A 16,795-nucleotide genomic window follows, 5' to 3' on the forward strand; every position below is an offset into this window, starting at 1 on the left:
ATGAGACTGTCTTTTAAAAAAAGGGGGGGTCAACACCTAAAATAAATGAGAGAGAGATCATGGAGGGGGTGGGAGGGCCTGTAGAGAAAATTCATCCAGAATAATAGATGAGAAGTGAGGAGAAAAGGGAAGGCTTTTCTGAAGCAGTGATACTTAAGGCACAAAGGCTAGGAAAGAAGCAAGCTATGCAGATATCGGAAACTAAAGGTGTGTGTGTTGAGATGGAGAGGTGGAGCTGGCTCTGGGCCATGGTGACAGAGGACTGTTACTTTCCCATGATCTCCAGAAAGGCTCAGTTTGCTAGTCCATCATAAATAGCTATCCTAAAGCATCTTTGGTACTCAGTGGGTACTGTCCATTTCCTCCTCTCTGTGGGTATGAACCCAGTGGCCATCTTGGCAGAACTATTTTCCAGAGTCTGTGATACTTGTTTACTTGTGATACTGAGTTTAGACTGCTTGTCAACACTCAGACTTCCTTAATTTTTTGTCAACGAGACCTCTCTTTTCCTCCTTTCCTTCTTTTTTGATGTCTCAGAGATGGGAAAGACATAACTGTTTATAGAGATGAAGTGGTTCTTTAGTTCCTGTGGCTCTAGGTTTTCAGTCTAGTGAAGGTTACTTGGCTGCAGGAGAGGCCTTGCCTTATACACAAGAAGCTTCTACCTGGCAGAGCTTCAGGTAATCAGGGTGAACACACCTCCTAACTGGAGTACTCCATGCTAACTGGGGTGAGCATCTCTCCATATGAGAACACCCACAATCAATGTGACTTTTCTTATTGGTGCACAGGTCCCAGCCAGACATACCCTCCTAACCAGAGCATCCATTTGTGTCCTCATTGATGCGGGAGAGGGCTTGCCAGCTGGGACATTCCTCCGTGTTGGAATAGCCCCCTCTTGTGGGGGCAGACGTCCTAGTCAGGAAATTACTTCAGTTGGATGATCCAACATGGCAATCTCCTCTGGGTACCCTCAAACCTGTAGACACATCTTTCCTATGCAGGATATTCCCTACAAAGTAGGGACATTCCTCCTAACTGGGGATACTTTCCATCCAGAACTTTCCTCAAGTTAGAGTACCATCCTTTACCTGGTGCACCTCAGAAGCAGAACAACCCCTCCCTAGGCCCCTTACTGAGGCATCTCCCAGCATACAACTTGGGGTGTCTGCTTTCTAGAAATCAAGGAAATAAAAATGTGTCTGTGATTGGAGGTTAAGACTCAGCCTTTACCAGTGATGGTGGCACACACCTTTAATCCCAGCACTTGGGAGGCAAAGGCAGGCAGAACTCTGAGTTCATCAAGAGGCCAGCCTGGTCTATAGAGTGAGATCCAGGACAGCCTAAGGCTACACAGAAAAACCCTGTCTCGAAAAACAAAAGAATAAAAAGATTGAAAGCCTCTGTTCTTCACACAAGGCTGGCAGGCTCCTCTGACTAGCCTATCAGAAACTAATTTAGAACAAGAAGATACAGTAGCATCTCCTTATCTGCAAAGAGTGTGTTCTAAGACTCCCTGTGGATGCTCCAAACTGCACACAGCATAGTATTCTCCATATACCCTGCGATTATCTATATATATGATAAAGTTTATAACCGGGAATAAAAAGTTTAGTAACACTAATAACACAGTAGATCAATTATGAGACTATTGTAACAAAAGTACTGAAAGTGGTTTCACTTTCAAACAATCTCACTGTTTTGTGCTCACCCCTTTTTATGGTGATTTGAGATGATACTATGACTATGTTACGAGATGAAGTAAGATGAATGAGGTGTGCACCACCCCCAGTTCAGGTGAACTTTTTAATTTTATAAAAAATGTATCCAGGCTGGGTGTGGTGGGGCACACCTGTAATCCTACTCTTCAGGAAGCGGAGGCATCAGGAACACTGAAAGTTTGAGGCCATCCAAACTATGTAGTAAGATCCTGCTTCAAGAATAAAACAAGCTGGGTGGTGATGGTACAGGCTTTTTTTTTTTTTTTTTTTTGGTTTTTCAAGACAGGGTTTCTCTGTGTAGCTTTGCCCCTTTTCCTGGAACTCACTTGGTAGTCCAGGCTGGCCTCAAACTGACAGAGATACACCTGGCTCTTAAAGGCGTGCTCCACCACCGCCCGGCAGGTGCAGGCTTTTAATCTCAGGCAGATCTCTGAATTCAAGGCTAGCCTTGTCTACAGAGTGAGTTCCAGGACTACACAGAGAAACCCTGTCTCAAGAAACAAAAAAAAAAAAAAAAACAAAAAAAAAAAGAATAAAACAAGTCAGTTGTGTGGTGCTTGCCAGTAGGATTTGCTGAAGGGGGCAGAAGCAGGAATTTGAGGCCAGCTTGGGCTACACATTGGGGGCTGGAGAGATGGCTTACTGGTTAAGAGCATTGACTGCTCTCCCAGAGGATCCGGGTTCAATTCTCAGCACTCATATGGCAGCTCTCAATTGGAACTCCAGTTCCAGGGGACCTGGCACCTTCACCAAAACATAAACATAGGTAAAACACCAACATAAAAATGAATCTTAGAGCCGGGTGGTGGTGACGCATGCCTTTAATCCCAGCATTTGGGAGGCAGAGGCAGGTGGATCTCCGTGAGTTCGAGGCCAGCCTGGTCTCCAAAGCGAGTTCCAGGAAAGGTGCAAAGCTATACAGAGAAACCCTGTCTGGGGGCGGGGGGAATCTTTTTTTTTTTTTTTTTTTTTTAAAGATTTATTTATTATGTATATAGTGTTCTGTCTGCACGTATGTCTGCAGGCCAGAAGAGGGCACCAGGCTTCATTGCAGATGGTTGTGAGCCACCATGTGGTTGCTGGTAATTGAACTCAGGACCTCTGGAAGAGCAAGCAGTGCTCTTAACCTCTGAGCCATCTCTCCAGCCCCCTTCTCCCCCCCAAAAAAATCTTAAAAGAATAAAGCAGGAGACATAGCTCAGCATTTAAGAACACTGATTGGTATTCCAGAGGACCCTGGTTCAATTCCCAACATGGCAGCTCACATCTGTAACTCCAGTTCCAGGGAATCCGACAACTCTCACACAGACACACATGCAGGCAAAACACCAATGCATATAAGCCATTATTATATATTAAATAAAACAAGTCTTTACTCCCAGCACTTCGGAGGCAGAGACACGTGGATCTCTGATTTGAGGCCAGCCTGGTCTACAAAGCGAGTTCCAGGACAGCCAGGGCTGTTACACAGAGAAACCCTGTCTCAAAAAACCAATTAAAGCCAGGCGGTGGTGGGGCACGCCTTTAATCCCAGCACTAGGGAGGCAGAGGCAGGCGGACCTGAGTTCAAGGCCAGCCTGGGCTGCAGAGCCAGATCCAAGACAGGCACCAAAACTACACAGAGAAACCTTGTCCTCGAAAAACAAAAAAACACAAAAACAACAACAACAAAAAGTTAGTGTGGAAACCCAGCTGGCTAGTGACAGTCAACAAGCCAGTCGCGTGCAGTGTAGACACGCGGGACAAAAGGGCGATAGACACCCTTGCAGGACCAAAGAGAAACACAGATTTCTTCTGCTAACTCAAGAGTGGCGCATAACTTGAAACCTAGCACTAGCCTATTTCTGTGACTTTCGGACCGCAGGTAGAGGTAAGGGAGTGAAACCAAGGAAACGGGAAACGGAAACCTCTTGGTGAAGAAGTCTCAGCGCTAGGTGCCCAGGTTGAATTTCAGCGCGCAGGCGTCACCTGGCCTCGCCTCCAGACGCAGGCGCCGCACCATCGGGGCCGGGTGCGCAGCCGCGGGTATTCACGCAGGCGCAAGAGTGGTCGGCCAGCCCCGCCCCGGCCCTAGGCCGCGAGGCGCGGGCGGGGCGATGGCGCGCGGGAGGGGCGGGGCCACGCTGCGGGCCCGGGCCATGGCCGCCGCGGATGCTGAGGTGAGGCGCGGGGCCGGCGTTCGGCGCTGGGGCGCGGGCCGTGATCATGATGGCAACAGCCGCGGCGAGAGGGCAGGAACCCAAGCGTGCTGCGAGCTGGGTGGGGCCGCGCGCCCCCGCCGCCTCGGGCCAGGCGGCGCCGAGGCCCCAGCGTCCGGCCCGCGCTCCGCCGGCGCGCTTTGTGCGCGGCGGGCCGGAGCAGCGGCGGCGGCGGCGGCAGCAGCGCGGCGGGCGGTAGGAGGCCGCGGCCCCGCATCCCGCAGCCGCGAGCCTGACTGCGGGCGGGTCGGAGCGGGGGTGGCGGAGACAAAAGGCAAAGTCGAGCGGGCCAACTTGTGCGCGGCGGAGATGAGGCCGGCCTGCGCCTGCTGCCCCGCGCCGTGACCTTTCACTCGCCGCGAGAGCGTGGCACCATCTTTAAGGAAAAGTTGGCCGGTCCCGCTCGTCTCCCGCGCACAAAGCCGCTGCAGCCGGGTGACCACGGGCAGCACGCTCGACAGAGGAATGTCTGCGGACCCAAGTTTATTTCTCCACCGATGGCATTAAAGCGGCCGGGGACGGCGAGTTTGCGTTCTTTTGTTCGCGTGGTGGCCTTCCCTCTGCTCTTTCTGCGGGATAGTTTGCTTCCTGGTTTTTTTGCGGCGTAAACGTTATGCTCTGGCGAGAGGGACCGCTGTCTTCCCCAAACTGAGAAAGGCCGACAAGGAGTCGGGGTCCGCAGAATGCACTAGTGTTGTGTTCGTAGGGGCGAAGTCCGGGGCCGGTTTGGAAGAAAGTATAACATAACAGTTTTCTTCCGAAATTAGCCGCGGAAACAGTTAGCTTTTGGGACTTGTAGACCTCAGAAAGTGATGGTGTAGCGAGAAGCTGCCACATGTGTGATGCGTAGGTTCAGCAGTACATTTTACCCCAGATAATGTGTGGTCATTGAATTTCTTTTCTCTTGCCTTTTGAGGGGTATTCATATAAGTGAACGGCGTGTGTTCAGATCTAATGCAAGGAGGATTTGTTGAGTACTTACCAACGTTCAAGAACTGACCTAGGCACCAGGAACACAAGTGTATAAGAGATAATTCTAAGACATCTCCAGGATTGTAAGGAAGGAGATAAATAGTGATTCTCATCATTTATTGAGCACTTGATGTGTTCCAGGCATTGTTTAAGCCCTTCAGAGAATTTACTTCATTCAGTTTTTTAATGACCTGTGCAGCAGGTACTGTATTTCCTATTTAGCAGATGAGGAAAATAAGACTTGGCAGAGGTAAGTAACTTTGCCTGGTCAGTTGTAGCCCTGGCCACTTTTCTTCCTTTCTTTCTTTTAAAGATTTACTTACTTATGTATATGAGTGCTCTTTTTGCATGTATACCTGCATGACAGAAGAAGGAATCAGATCCCCATTATAGATGGTTGTGAGCCAGTATGTGGTTGCTAAGAGTTGAACTCAGGACCTCTGGAAGAGCAGCCTGCCTAACTGCTAACTGCTGACTGCTAACTCCTAACTGCTGAGCCATCTCTCCAGCTCCTGGGCTGGCCATTTTTCAATGTCAGGCACATAATTGGTGTTACTAATTGATGGAGGAAGCTAAGTGTGGTAGTGCATGCTTGTTATCCTAGCACTTTGGAGGCTGAGGCAGGAGGATTGCATGTTCAAAGCTAGCCTGGGCTACATAGACCCTGCTCTCCCCACCCCTCAAAGATGGACTTGTCAGTGGCCTCCAGGATCTTTGATTTCCCAGGCAGCCGACATAGTGTGTGTGTTTGTTGAGCCTTTACCTGGTCCCAGCCCTACTGTGTAGGTCTTTTGTGCATAATGTAGCATACAAACATGACAGCAGTTTTACCTAGTAGGTTCTGTGGTATCCCTTTTGCAGGTGAGGCAACGGGCACATAGCCTCATGATTTCAGAGGGTGCGCAGTAGTTGAAGATGCAAATGTGTGACTAGAGAGCCCATACTGGATAAATATGTGTTATGCCTGCCTTTGGATTTATGTCTTTACATGTTTATTGTGGAGGTACATGACAGGGTGAGAGGCCCTCGTCTGTGGTCCTGTGGAATTGGGTAGTCATGGGCTCATCCTCACTGAATCTTGAAATATTTTACTGGTTAGGGTTCATTAATTGTGGGATGATTAACCTATTAGAGCTGACATTGAAGCTTATCAAAGTGTGTGTGTGTGTGTGTGTGTGTGTGTGTGTGTGTGTGTGTATTGCTGAGGTAGTGGAGAGAGGTTTATTAATGTGTTCCCTATTCTCCATTTTGTAGATTGATGTGGGCTAATCTACTTCTTGGGTTGAAATGTATGTCCTGATCATAGGATCAGATTGTGATACATAGGGCTTTTGTCTTAGCAAAAATGTTACCTTGAAGCAGGAGTGCCTTCCAAAACAAAATCTGTACTTGGCTAATATGTATCTTCTTATTAAGATTAAAAATTGTTTAATTTTATGTGCTTTAATGTTTTGCCTTTATATGTAATTTTATGCATTTATGTTGGCATGTCTGATGCCAGTGGTGCCCCTGGAAATGGAGTTAGGGTGATTGTGAACCATCAAGGAGATGTTGGGAGTTGAACCCTGGTCTTCTGAAACAGCAACAAGTGTTCTGTGAACTGTGGAGTCATCTCTCCAGTCCCAGTGTTTGCTTTCTTTCTTTCTTTTTTTTTTTTTTTGGAGACAGAGCCTTGATGTGACTAGCTTGGAACTCATGACAGATTTCTTGCCTAGTTGTTGGTATATAAGCCACCATGCTCACCTGTATCTCTGCCTTTCTTTTTTGAGAGAGGTACTTGGTACTTGCTGTGCTCCTAATGTTGGCCTTCTGATCCTCCTTGGGTTACGGGTGTGTATTACTATGCCTAGTTTTGTTTCTTTTCCTTAATCTTACATTTTAATTGGCTATGGACATGCATAACAATGTGATTTTAGCACAGGGAGGCTGAAGCACAAAGATCATAAAATAGGTTAGCCTGGGGTATAGTGTTAGATTTTTTTTTTTTTTTTTGAGCACGAATTTAGTCCTGGCACTGGACAGGTATTCCGATTTCTGGGTTCAAGGCCATCCTGGTCTATAGAGGGAGTTCCAGCATTACACAGAAAAACCCTGTCTTGAAAATCAAAACAAACATTAACCCCCCAAACAATTTTTTTTTTTAAGAATAGTATATGCATACATAGTTTAAAAAGTCAGGGCTAAGAGATATTATTGGAAACTTTAATGTTTTAGTTCTTGAGTGTTTACTTCATGTTTCTGAGTATATGCTGCTCTTAGCATGCCTTTACTCACCAACTGTAGGGATTATCTGTGTGCCTGCAGTAACAGAGGATGAGGGTAATTCTTTTGAGTTCTGTGGTCCCCTGCTTGTTAGAATGGGTGTTTTCTTGGACTGGTGTGCAGCATTGTCTTTGGCGTTTTTCTACCTTCTTTGCTCTCAGAGAGCTCTTTCTCTCCCCCTCTTCTTGGGGTAGAATGTATTTTCTAGTAGCTGCTGAAGTAGATGACGATGGGGCTGAGGATGTAGAATTGATCAAGTACTAGGCTAAACTGGGTATGCCTGTGATTTCTGCCTAGATAGGTAAAGGCAGGAGGATCAGAAGTTTTAGATCATCCTCAGCAATGTAGCAAGTTCAAAGCTAGCTTGGGTTCCAGGGGACTCTGTCTCAAGAAAAAAAAGGGGGGTGGTTAATGGCAGTGAACCTTTTTATGTCTAAAAATGTAGGTGTCATACTTGAAGAAAAAGTTTGGGTAAGCATGGAATTCCTACTTGGAAGTCAGTTATGAAGGAATTTTTTTCTTTTTTTGGTTTTTCGAGACAGGGTTTCTCTGTAGCTTTGGAGGCTGTCCTGGACTAGCTCTGTAGACCAGGCTGGCCTCAAACTCACAGAGATCCACCTGCCTCTGCCTCCTGAGTGCTGGGGTTACAGGCATGCCCCACCAGCTCCCGGCCTGTTTTTTGGGGGGGCGGGGCGGGGCGGGGCGCATGGTATGCTCCAGGGGTTGGGTGAGGACCTGTATGGTTCACAAGGATTTTGTCTCAACAAAATGTCATGAATGGCTAAGCAAGAACTCTACCACTGAGCTGTATCCCAGCCTTCTGAAAGTCAGCAGCATTTCATTGTTGCTGTAGAGAAAGAAGTCCAGTTTGAACCTCCCACCCCCAATCCCCAGTGCTCTGGAGAGCAAACCTAGGGTTACAGGCTCTCCTGATGCCAGTAGCTTCTCTACCACTCAGCTATAGACCCAGACTCCATTTGATTTTTAATTTTTAAACCCCTTGAGTCAGAGTTTCTCTGGGTAGCCCTGGCTGTATTGGAACTCACTCTGTAGCCCAGGTTAGCCTCAAACTTAGTGATCCACCTGCCTCTGTCTCCCAAGTGCTGGCATTAAAGGCATGCTCTACCACGCCTAGCTTGATTTTTTTTTCTTTAAATTTTTAATTTTATTTATTTTTTTTGAGACAGCATAGCCCTGACTAGCCTTGAATTCAAAGTATTTGTCATCATTCTTGGCTCGAGTTTTTATTTACTGAAAAAATGGTTTTGTTTTTGTTTTTTGAGACAGGGTTTTTCTACATAGACTTGGTCTGTGTAGTCTAGGTTGTCCTTGAACTCAGATCCAAATGTCTCTTGCCTCCCTGGCTGCTGGGATTCAAGGTATGAGCTACCACCCCTGGTTTGTTTTGTAACTTAAAAGATAGAGAGAGACAGAGACAGAGACAGACAGGGAGAGACAGATAGATAGATAGATAGATCGATAGATAGATAGATAAATAGAGTATGTGAACTCAATATTCTCATATTCTCTGGTCTGTGCATTCATGTGCAAGTCCCTTGATCTGAAGAGAGCATCAGACAGATCTGGAGCTTGAGTTACAGGCAATTGTGAGCTGTCAAGTGTGGGTGCTGGGAACCAAACTCAGGTCCTCTGCAGGAGCAGCAAGTGCTCTTAACCTTTGAGCCCTCTCTTCAGCACCTGAAGCTTTTTTTTCATATAGTAATATTTCTTTCTTTTCTTCCTTGTTTTTTTGTTTATTTATTTAGTTTTTGTTTTTGAAGACAGGGTTTCTCTGTGTAGCCTTGGTTGTCCTGGAACTTGCCTGTCTCTACCTCCCAAGTGCTGGGATTAAAGGTGTGCGCCACCACCGCGGCGTGAACATTCTTGTACATGTACATTTGTGTGTTTTTTTTCCAGAGTAGATAAAGTTGAATGTATTTTAAGTGAAGCAAATTCCAGCTGTTTGGGAGAATGATGGATTGTAAGTTTTTGTTTTTTGTTTTTGAGACAAGGTGTAGCCCTGGCTGTCCTGGAACTCACTTATGTAGACCAGGCTGGCCTCAGAATCAAAAGATCCGCCTGCCTCTGCCCTCCAAGGGCTGGGATCAAAGGCATGCGCCACCACCACACAGCTGGAGGATTGTAAGTTCAAGGCTGCTCTGGCTTCAGAGTGAGCTCAAGCCAGTCATTGAGAATCTGTGAGATCTTGTCTCAAAAAGTGAGAAGAGGGACCTGGAGGCAGAGTTTTCCTGCTCTAGCAGCAGTTTTTTAAGTAACCAACATGGAGACTTAATATTACTTATAAATGCTTGACCAATAGCTAGAGCTTTTTACTAGCTAACTCTTACATGTAAATTACATTTCTTATCTATGTTCTACTGTGATGCTTGGTACCATTTCTTAGTACAGTGTGTTGTTCCTCCCTGCCTCTGCTGGCGATTCCTCTGACTCCGCCCCTCTTCATCCCACCATTCTCTCTCAGGCTGTCTTGCCTAATCTTTGCTTGCCCAGCTATTGGTCAGTCAGCTTTTTTATTAACAATGAGAGTAATACATATTTACAGTGTACAGAAGAATTATTCCCCAGCAGGAAAGCTCAGTGGTTAAGAGCACTAGCTGTTCCTCCAGAGGTACTGGTTTAATTCTCAGCACTTACATGGTGGTTCACAACTATCTGGAACTCCAGTTCTGGGGATCTGACACCATCTTCTGGCCTCCATGGGCAGCAGGCATACACTTGGTGAACAGACATAACATGCATGCAGAACACCCATACACAAAATAAATAAAAAAAGACAAGAGGCTTGGGATATAGTTTAGTGAGAGTGTTTGCTTAGTGTTTTACTTCTTGTTGTGGTGGCAGAGTAACAGAGGAGGAATGATTTGTCTTATTAAATTATGCATGCATGCATGGGGTGGGGTGGTGGTGGTGGTTTAATACGTGCCACGGCATTAGTGGAGGTCAGTTCTCTCCTTCTGGCCTGTGTAGTAATCAGGCTTATTTTGGCTCCCTTTTTTTGAAAGCAGGGTTTCTTTTCTTTTCTTTTTTTCTGGAGCTGAGGACTGAGCCCAGGGCATTGTGCTTGCTAGGCAAGCGCTCTACCACTGAGCTAAATCCCCAACCCTGAAAGCAGTTTCAGTGTGTCGTCCTGCTTGGCTAGGACCTCACAGAAATCTGCCTGCCTCTGTCTCCTGAGTGTTGGTGCTGGGAGTATGTATGTGCCACCACATCCAGTTTGGGCTTGCTTTTGGCATAGTGTTCAGAGGATACTGTGCAGAGGCCAGAAGAGAGCATCTGATTGTCTGGAGCTGGAATTACAGGTGATTGTGAACTGCCATGTGGATGGTAGGAGCTGAACTCTGGTCCTCTTCAGGAACAGCTAATGTGGGCTTAGAGGAGCTGGGATTAAAGGCTGTATACCACCAAACCTGGCTTCTTTTGTCTTTCTTGTGTTTTTTTGTTTGTTTTTGTTTTTGAGGCAGGGTTTCTCTGTGTTGCCTTGGCTGTCCTGGAACTTGTTCTGTAGTCCAGGCTGGCCTTCAATTCACAGAGATATATGCCTGCCTCCTCCTCCTGTATTCTGGGATTAAAGGCTTGTGCCACCACTGCCCCAGCCCTATTTTAATTTGAAAACATTGTAAATTGAAAATTCATTTTAACACACCTACCTGTCCTAGTGAAATCCCATTGTAGCATATGGGTCCTGGCCTTGCTTTGGTTAAGCAGTATTACAAGAAGATTGACCTGCCTGTTACTAGTAAGGAAAAAGTAAAAATTTGAAGTATGATTCTTATTAAATGTGCATTTTTCATAATTGTAAAGTTAAAAAATTAATTTTTGTGAGACAGGATATCATTTTGTAGTCTAGGCTGACCTTGTACTTGTGGTATTCATGCCTCTAAAGTACTGGAAGTTGCCTGGTCATTCCCATGTCAAAGTTGAGAAATTTTAAGTTGAACCATTGTAAGTTGGGGACCATCTGTATAAACTGGATTAAAAGATAGTGTAAAGACCCATTACGGAGCGCATGTAGTCTCTTTTCTGTCTGTTCTCAAGTGTGGTGTGTTTTTGGAAGTTGCTAAGAAATGTATTAGTTTTTTTTGTTTTGTTTTTTTTTTGGGGGGGGGGGTTTGTGAGACAGGGTGTGTCCGTGTAGCTTTACGCCTTTCCTGTTACTCGCTTTGGAGACCAGGCTGGCCTCGAACTCACAGAGATCCGCCTGCCTCTGCCTCCCGAGTGCTGGAATTAAAGGCGTGCGCCACCACCTCCTGACTATGTATTAGTTTTTAATTGTGCTGTGGTGTACATGTGTAGAGGGCAGAGAAAAACTTGTGGGAGTCTATAGGTATTTAACTCAGGTTGTTAGTCTTGGCAGCAAGCGTCTGTAAATATGGAGCCTCTTGCCAGTTTGTTCTGGAGCTTTCTGGAGGGTTCACCTTCCAGTCTCCTGTGACTCTATAATGTGATCTGCTGGTTTGTGGTGTTATGTGGGTTCCTACCAATTCCTCTTTGAGGTTTTGAGGATCACTGACTTCTTTCTGTCCCTTTCTGTGTCTCTCGGGATCAGTCAGTTTGCTTATTGTTTATCACCCCCTTATTTAAGTTCCTCCTTCCTCAGTACCATGTTGTGAGTTCACTTTACTTTTAACTTCCTAGTCATGGTTTGTGAGGCTTTTACAAAGTGTCTCCTAGATGGCTAGATGGAGTTTTTGTTTTTGTTTTTTCTTGTCCACATCTTTGGTTGATTTTTTTTTTTTTTTTTTTTAAATAAGAGAAGTGGGAGGGCCAGAAGCATTTGTTTTAACTGTGAACTGTGCATTTTTTTTTTTTTTTTTTTTTTTTTTTTAAAGATTGTGGTCTCTCCATGTAGCTCTGACTCTCCTGGAACTTCTATAGATCAAGAGACTATAAGAGACCCACCTGCTTCTGTCCCCCAAGTACTTGGATTAAAGTCACTGTGACTGGCTGGTTATAGCTACAAATCTTGATAGTACTTCTCAACTGAATAGTCATTGTGCACAGGGCTGCTTGTGTGGGTCAGGGATGGAGGGAGAGAGGGAGGGAGAGAAAAAGACAGAGAGACAGACAGACAGACTGACTGACTGACTGATTGATGGTGTGGTTTGTGATAGGAATGCCTTCAAGGCCTAACAGACCAGCAGAGATGATGATGATGATGCTTGTTCTTCATTCAGCCCTAACATCATAGGACATCTGTGGGTAGTTTAGTCTGATGCCAGGAGGTTCATTGTCAGCATATTTTAAAACAGTACAATTTGGGGAAAAGTTTCTGGGCAACAATCATTCCAATTCCAGATGCACAATAAAGCTTAAGGTGTCACTGCTTAGAAACTCCTTTAGAAAGTGTATGTGATCAGGAGAGGGTAGGTTCTATAGCTAAAGGGACTAGAATCTAGTGGTCTGTGACCAGGATAGCATAGAGGTCAGCAGACTGTAAAGTACATGTGACATCTCCCCTAAAGATGGATCCTCTTGACTAAGAAACAAAGTTAAAATAAAGGTCTTTGGAGGGAGAGACTGGGAGGGTTTGGGTGAGGTCTGCCTCCATAGATAGCAAAAGGACATCAGGTTGTTAACAATATCCATTCCCAGCCTTTTGGGTGGAAAACAGGTAGTTCCTCCTTTGAGGAGAGTTCTCTGTGTGTTTAGCATTCCTGGTTTCTTAGTGCTCTGGGTGCAAGGACCTTTGTGTCCCCAACAAAGGAAGAGACATGAACATCCATCACTTTTCCTAAGGTCCCAACAACAAACTGAGACATGATTCTGCCATTGTTCACTCTGGGGAACCAATGAGTTTATTGGGTTCCCTTACAGATCATAGGTGAGGGATTACTTACAGAGCTGTGGGTGCTCTCTACCCTGACAGGCCACAACAGGAGAGCCTTTACCCAGTAGGGATGGAGGCTTTTGAATAGTTGCTTAGGTGGAGACCTTTGCTTTAGACTTCTCACACATGTATATATACTCTGGCCCCTCCCCAGACCTATGTAATTAAAGCAGAGTTGTGTGAGAATATGGTATGCCTCTCAACCCCTTCTCCGGGGTTGTAAACCACCTACAAACCTAGTTGTGATGATCTTTTACAAGGGGGCACAGTTGAATGCCCCAAAATGGTGATTGCTTGGCCAGAGGAGACAGGCTAGTCTGGAACCCCATGTACATCTAAGTATGACCTTGAACTTCTGGTCCTTATTCCACCTTCTGAGTACTTGGATCATAGATGTACTCCACCAGGACAGATTTTATGTGGTGCTGGGGATCAAACCCAGGGGCTGATATATGGTATGCAGGCATTCTACCTAACTGAGCTCCATCCCTAGCCTAAGCATTCATTATTATTTTTTAAAGATTGATTGCTGGATGGTGGTGGCACACGCCTTTAATCCCAGCACTTGGGAGGCAGAGGCAGGCGGATCTTTGTGAGTTCAAGGCCAGCCTGGGCTACCAAGTGAGTTCCAGGAAGGCCCAAAACTACACAGAGAAACCTTGTCTCCAAAAACAAACAAACAAACAAACAAACAAACAAACAAAAATCCTTACTGACAGATCGATAATTCTTGTGCTCTGGTGTCAGGAGTGTCATAAGTGGGAGGCTAGGGAGGCATTGAAACTTTTGGGCCAGATACAACTACTGGGTGAGATCTTGTCTCAAAACAAACAAGGGCTGGAGAGATGGCCCAGCATTTAAGAGGGATTTCCATATGGGGATTAGATTCCTAGCACCCATATGGAGCTGTTCACAACAGTCTCTAATTACAGTTCCAGGGGATCTAATACCCTTTCTGGCCTCCCTAGCACCAGTTACCTGTGTGATGTACATACATGCAGGCACATAAATATAAAATAAATACAAATCTTATAAAAACAATAAAAAGAAAACAGCTGAATTCCTAGAGATAGCAAAAGATTTCCTTGTTGTTCAGACAACCAGATATAATCACCTGTGTGCTCAGGAATCATACAGAGCTTTTTACTTGACAGAAGAAAATCAAATGCATGACATGCATTAATGTTTACTTCACAGTTATTACTTACATCAATATACTAATAGTAGTTTTCAAAGTTTGCTTTAAAATATTTTACTTTCTGTATCTCTGTCCTTCCTTCCTTTCTTTCCTTGGTTCCCTGCTTTTGCAGTTTGGGAAATCCAGCCCAGGACCCTGGGCGAGCTGGGCAAGTGCTATACCGTTGAAACTACTCCCAGTACCCTTTTCACTTTAAGACAGTGTCTCTCTGCTTTGTTCAGGTTATCCTTGAACTCATTCTGTAGCCCAGTCAGACCTTGAACTTTTAGGTCTTCCTCTCTTAGCTTCCTGAGTTGATAGGATTACAGGTTTGTGTTGCTAGGTCCAGTGGATAACATGTTTTAATACTTTATGATCTATGAACCTAATGAAATATTCTATTTGCCATAGTGTGATAATCATGAGAATGTTTAAATATGATGGAGTGTGTAAGGGGAATTGTTTATATAGCTTGCCACCATGCAAAACATGCACATAAGCAGAAAATTTATAAGGAAATGAAAAAAGTTGAGTTAGGATGGTGATGATGCTACTTATTTTGAAATTTGCCATTTGTATTCATTTTTTTGTTTTGCTTTTTTTATTTTTATTTTTTAAAATTTATTTATTTTTATGTGTATTGGTGTGCATGCATGTGTGTCTTTGTGAAGGTGTCAGAATCCCTGGTCTGGAGTTACAGTTGTGAACTGCCATGTAGGTACTCGAAATTGAACCTGGGTCCTCTGGAAGAACAGCCAGTGCTTCCAAGTTCTGAGCCATCTCTCCAGCTCCTGTTGTTTTGCTTTTTGAGACAAGGTCTCTCAGCCCTGGCTGCCCTTGGACTCACTATGTAGGTTAGTTTAGCCTTGAATCCTTGGTTCCTCCTTGGTTAATTAATTATTCTAAAAGGGAAAGATTGGAAGTTACTCATAGGATGAAATAGTTCAGAACCTGAATGGAATGGGCACCTTTATGTGACTTCATTTCAACAGTAATTTCAGTCCATATAATTTCCAAGAATGTCAACATCTCTAAATAAGAAATAATCCTAGCCAGGCATGGTAGCACGTGCCTTTAAACACGGTACTTGGGAGGCAGAGGCAGGAGGATCTCTGAGTTTCAGGCCAGCTTGGTCTACAGAGTGAGTTCCAGAACAGCCAGAGATACACAGAGAAAAACAAAACAGAACAACAACAACAAAAAAAAAAAAAAAAAAAAAAAGGAAAAAATAAGAAATAATCCTCATTACTTAGAAATACTATGGTGCCTGACAACTACTACTGTTGCTTGTAATACTTTGCTATTTTGTGTCCCCCCCCCCCCCCCCCCCCCAGCTGAGGACCAAACCCCAGGGCCTTGCTAGGCAAGCGCTCTACCACTGAGCTAAATCCCCAACCCGTCTTATAATACTTTGCATTGGGATTTTTTTGGAAGCATAATGTCATCTTTGGTTAGTTTCAGTTGTACTCCTTAATTAATACTATGTCAAACATAAAAAGAAACTTGATGAGCATTCACTATGGACTTAATATGGTAGGAGATAGCTTGGCACACACATCTAGGTGAAAATGTGTAGATTGGTGTAGATCCTAGCTTGGGGCTTGAAAGGAAAAAATGGAGACTACATGTGTCTCTCAGGGTAGCATTTAGAGTAGGGCTTCATGGCCATGATAGTACTCAGTTTGGGCTGTAGGGTTGATCCTGAACATTGTGGTATGTCTAGTAGCTTCCCTGGCTTCTGCTCACTCAGGCCTGTCATGACAGTGAACTGAGATTCAGTGTAGCAGGAATCCAACCATTTCTTTTGCTTCCTCCAGGTCTACATCCTCTTTTTCTGGGACCAGTGCAGATTGCCCTTAACTGGCCTTTCCAATTCCTTTATTTTATTTGATTTTTTTTTTTCTATTATCAGCTTGATACAGTACAAATTCTTATCCCAATAGTGAAATGTTTCACTGAAGCTTGCCCAGTGATTGAGTAAAACCAAAATTTATTATAAGCCACAGTCATCCTAGGGTCCCCCCTGCTAGATAGCCTCCTTGGTTCTGTGGGTTGCAGTTTGATTGTTCTTTGCTTTATTTATTTATTTTTTATTTTATTTATTTTTATCTATCTATCTATTTTGGTTATTCCCCTCAGCAGAATGCCGAATGACGTTTATTGAAGGAGGGAGGAAACATTAAATACAGGCTTACAGCACAATGGGATAACCCCGGAGGGCAGAAGTTCGACGAATGTTTTACAATCTTTCATCTAAGCTGTTAATGCCCAATATGTAGGATACACAAACAAGGAACTTCCCTTAAGCATTCAGGAGGTTGGAAACTGGCAGGGAATTAGCATAGGGGGGATATCAAGGTTAAGGTCATCAAGCAAGGCAACAGCTACCTAAAATGGGGGCCAAGGCCCTACATGTCCCCCCTTTTACTAAAAAATGAGCTTCTGACTTAGGTTGCGTGGGACGTTAGCAGGTCACCTTACCCATCATGGAGACACCTGTCCAGGCCACACATGTGTTCTTAGGTTGGTGAGCACCCCCCAGGCATTACCTATCTCTGAATATTCATTATCATACAGGCCCAACTGTGTGTGAGCTGCAGAGTTAACTGCTGCCAAA

General features: G+C 44.8%; 1 protein-coding gene across 9 annotated transcripts in view; it reads left to right on the forward strand.

Annotated features, from left to right (window-relative positions):
* The first annotated feature begins 3,809 nt into the window (after positions 1 to 3,809).
* Ehmt1 (euchromatic histone lysine methyltransferase 1) overlaps positions 3,810 to 16,795 on the forward strand; it is a 171,807-nt gene continuing 158,821 nt past the window's right edge. For 6 of the 9 annotated variants that reach the window (XM_036183439.1, XM_036183445.1, XM_036183444.1 and 3 more), the window contains exon 1: positions 3,810 to 3,880. In XM_036183439.1, coding sequence (XP_036039332.1) covers positions 3,818 to 3,880 — 63 coding nt within the window. In that variant the 5' untranslated portion in view covers positions 3,810 to 3,817. Of the gene's footprint in view, positions 3,881 to 4,761; positions 5,142 to 16,795 lie in introns of those variants that run through there. The other 3 variants (XM_036183440.1, XM_036183443.1, XM_036183442.1) reach the window with 3 other exon arrangements.

Source organism: Onychomys torridus, chromosome 4 (genome assembly GCF_903995425.1).
Source record: "Onychomys torridus chromosome 4, mOncTor1.1, whole genome shotgun sequence".
In the NCBI taxonomy this organism is placed as follows: Eukaryota; Metazoa; Chordata; class Mammalia; order Rodentia; family Cricetidae; genus Onychomys; species Onychomys torridus.